The 4016-nt window shown below is 61.9% G+C and overlaps 1 protein-coding gene across 1 annotated transcript in view; it reads right to left on the reverse strand.

Annotated features, from left to right (window-relative positions):
* Positions 1 to 4016, reverse strand: part of CCND1 (cyclin D1) — a 12632-nt gene that overhangs the window by 5022 nt on the left and 3594 nt on the right. Inside the window, exon 3 of the mRNA XM_010837818.1 lies at positions 788 to 936. Within this exon, the coding sequence (XP_010836120.1) occupies positions 788 to 936 (149 nt within the window). The remainder of the gene's footprint in view (positions 1 to 787; positions 937 to 4016) is intronic.

The raw sequence follows: 4016 nt of genomic DNA on the forward strand, positions 1-4016 counted from the left end.
CAGAGGACAGGCGGGCGTCCACCCCACACCCCGCCTTCCTCTGCCTCCCGCCTGCTCGAGGGGGGACCACCAGCAGCCCGAGCCAGACCTGGACGGGGGTCAAGGCGGTCACTGTCTCCCCCACGGGACCCTGGCAGGGCCGGTGTGACTCCCCCGCCACCAAACCTTGCTGGTCTAATTTGGTAAATGCCCCCGACCCTTGTAATTGTCACTTTAATTGTTTAGGAAAAGAATGGGGCATAAGACAATGGCATCTTTAAGGAGAAAGAGACAATGGACTCTGGCTTTCACAGAAGCAGCCTCTCAAAAGGGGCCATAAAAACAAGTTGTCTGGAGCAGGCTCGCCGTGGAGGGAGACCTCACAGGAGCCCTTGTAAAGCTTCCATTTATCGGGCATCCACATTGTCGCCCGGACAAAGCTCGACGGGTCCCCACCCCACACGGCATTAGGGCACGGACCGTTGACCCCGCCTGCCTTGTGGCCCCTCTTCCTGGATGGCTCCCCCACCCCGGGAGGGGTTTAGGCTCCAGGGGCCCCCGGGGACCACCCTCCTACCCACTGACAAGTTCCTGGAGTCTTTTCTCCCCAAAGGAGCCCCACCCCCCGGGAAAGGGCGTGGAGTGCCCCCAGGCACTCTGCCAAGGCTGCAGCCTGGCCCGTGCTGCCGGATGCAGACAGCCGCCGGTCCATCCATCCTCCACATGGCCCCTGCTTCCCAGGCCCTTGATATCTTCTAGTGCCCAGAGCCGGGCAGGCCCCCTGCCCACACGGGAGCGGGAGACTCACCGGGTCACATCTGATCACCTTGGAGAGGAACCGCGTCAGGCGGTGATAGGAGAGGAAGCCGTTGGCGCTTCCCAGATGCAGGCCTTGAGCCGCGGCCGCCACGCTCCCGGCGGCCACCATGGAGGGCGGGTTGGAAATGAACTTCACGTCTGTGGCAGGGGGAGACAGAGAGGCAAGGGGGTTGAGTGAGGGCGCCCCGGGACCCTATGTTCAGGGCCCCCCACCCCTGGCCTGTCCTGCAAATTTCAAAGGGATGGTCAGGAAGTCGGCGAGGCTCCCCACGCCCCAGCCTTGGTCATCACCCTGGGCGGCAGAGAGAGCAAGTCAGCTCAGGCTCCCCGAACACGGCCCGTGACGCTCATTTACAGACGCCAGGAAAGCAGACCAGGAAAACCGCTGGCGGAGGCCTCTTGGCATGTAAGCCTATGAACGGATCGCTTATTCACACAGTACATAGAAGAGTCGTAAGAAGGTGGGGAGCGCCCACAAGGAAGGCGGTGTCCCTCTACAACGCGAACCCCAAGCACCGGGGCAGCCATCCTCCACGTTCCCACGTGCCCAGATGTTCACTCCATTTACCTGCCCCCAGGGACTTGGGAGGGGTGCAGCGTGACTTCATCACTGCATCTGCGTGTCCTCAGCAGCTCTCCCCACGCTGCTGGGCAAGTGTCCACCCAGGCGGCGGGGCGGTGGGGGGAGGCTGGCTCCCTGGGTGGCACCCAGCCAAGGTCACCCGTCAGCCACTCCCTGCTGTACGCACACCTGGCTTCCCTTCAGGGGGAACAGTGTCATGGAAGGTGGAAAAGCCACAAGGGATACTGAAGTGACCCAGGGCCTGCAGGCTACCTCTGTCGTTTTCAACGAGGAATGACTGGCGGGAGGCCGCTAATCTCAGCATCTGAATGGGGGGGCGGAGGGGGGGTCCTCTCGGCCTGGAGTTGGGCTCTAGGAGGTCAGTCCCCACCGCCTCACCCTGCACCACTGAGCTGCGTGGGAGGGGACAGGGCACAAAGGCAGTGCGGCCCCCGGGGGACGGGGGAGCACGCCCCCGCCCCACGGCCTGGCTTGAGATTTCATTGTAAGAGCGAACAGCCAGGGCCTCCTTTCAGGGAGTGGGAGCCCGCAGAAGGGCTGGGAGGGGAGAAAGACAGCCAGCCCTGAAGGGGAGACAAAAGTTGGGGCTGCACGCTCTAACCACTTAAAAAAGAAATGCCCCCGTGAGGTGTGCCCCCCACTTCCCTCTAAACAGGAGCAGGTCCACCCAGCCTGGGAGCATTTCATCAGGGCCCATCAGAATCCCAGACATCGCTGTGGCCAGAGCATGGCTTCTGACTGGCTGCACCTTGAGAGCCCCGTCCAGCAGGGAGGGATGACATGCTTGGACGGCATGCACAAGCATAAGCGTGCGTCCGTGTGCACCGTTCCTATTTGCTGCCCACTCCATGGGGTCGCCAAGAGTCAGACACGACTGAGCGGCCAAGAGTCCAGTGGGCCAACGCCAGTGGGCATTGGAGCTGACCCCCCTCGGGCCTGTTCTCTCAGCCTGGTACTGTGCCAGCCTCAAAGAGGCGCTCCTCACAAGAAACGCTCTACTGCGTACACCCACAGGCCAGGTGGCACTCCTGGTAAAGAATCTGCCTGCCGGAACAGGTGATACAAGAGACCCAGGCTCGATCCCCGGGCTGGGAAGATTCCCCTGGAAGAGGAAGCGGCCACCCTCTGCAGTATTCTTGCCTGGAGAAGCCCACGGACAGAGGAGCCCGGTGGGCTATGGTCCATGGGGTCGCAAAGAGTCGGACACAACTGAGCAAAACTTGAGCACAGAGCGTGCACACGTGGACACACACATTAGAAGCAGAGCAAAACCCTACCCGGCGTGTGGGTGATGTGCCCCACCACCCCTGGGCACCTAATCAAGAACCTAGGTCTGCCAGGCACATGGACCAGGAGGAGCAGACAACCACCTCCCTCTCCAGCACCTTCTAAAGGGACCCCTGCCATGTGGAGGACACAGCATCTCCTGGGACACATACTCATGCCTCCACTTCACAAAACCTGTTTGAGGCTGTAACATGCCCTTCTCATCCAAGAAACTACCTCCCACCCCCACTTGTGACTAAAGCACACAGCTGTGCCGCTTAAGTTCAACAGCTCAGGACCCGGTTGAGGGGTGCTGCTCCCTAGGCCCCCCCAAATGCTGCTGCAGATGAAATGCTGAGTCACCCCGGGCCATCCCCTCTCTTTCACCCCAGGTGTGAGAAGGTATCTGTGTAACTCCGGGCCAGGGGCACTGGCTGGGCCAGTTCTCAAGACAGCCGCCAGAGCGCAGGCATGGCCTCTGTGCCCAGCTTCTGTGCTGTCTGCACCCCACCCAGGCCACACACCCCACTTCCCAGGGGTCCCTGGAGTTGGCGGGGGGGCCTCCAGGCTGTCCCAGCCATCCTCCGGGGAGCGCGTGCAGGAACCGTTCCTTGCATTATCTGCGGGAAACTTGGTCGTTTCTCTGAACCACTTTCAGCTCCATAAAAGGCTGCCTGCAAATCTCTGGAGGCTTCTCTTCTCGGAGGCATCTCAGCCAGAGAATGCCTCCCTGCCCGCTTGCTGGGCTGGCCCCTGGAGGCCGGGGAGACACATGTGAGAGCCCCACCACCACCACACTGTCCCTGCCCAAGGGCGGGTGCTGTGGGGCAGGAGAGCCAGGGGAGGGGGCACCCTCACCCCTCAGATCCATCCAAGCTGAGATGTTTTTGGCCTCTTGTCTGCCCCCACCCCACGGCTCACTTGGCAGGACTTCTGAGGGGTCCTTCTTAGAGGGGTTCACGCCTTGAGCAGGCAGAAGAAGCAGGTAGCACAATCTCTCCACCTCCCCTAACCTGGAAACCTCAGCTACTAGAGCCTCTGGACATGGAGAGGGTGACATAAGATGGTGGGTGGGGGACCCCACCCCAACCCCTCTTTGGTGGAACGTGGTCCTCAGGTCGCCAAGAGGGAGCCCCCAACAGATCTGACTGCTGAGGCCTGGTGAGGGGGAGAGACAGCCCAGAGAAGAGCTGGGCAGGACGGGGCTTGGGTCCCTGGTCAGGGTCCCCAGGGGTCCTGGGCCCAGAGCATGGGATCCAAGGGAGGAAGGGGTCAAAGGGCTCAGGGGGCAGGGCTGGGAGAAGCAGGAGGTGGCATCTGTGTCTCCCTGGGTTCTGAGTGACTGGCCACCTGGGGGCTGGGGAGAGGG

The sequence above is a fragment of the Bison bison genome, unplaced genomic scaffold, assembly GCF_000754665.1.
Source record: "Bison bison bison isolate TAMUID 2011002044 unplaced genomic scaffold, Bison_UMD1.0 scf7180017864080, whole genome shotgun sequence".
Taxonomy (NCBI): domain Eukaryota; kingdom Metazoa; phylum Chordata; class Mammalia; order Artiodactyla; family Bovidae; genus Bison; species Bison bison.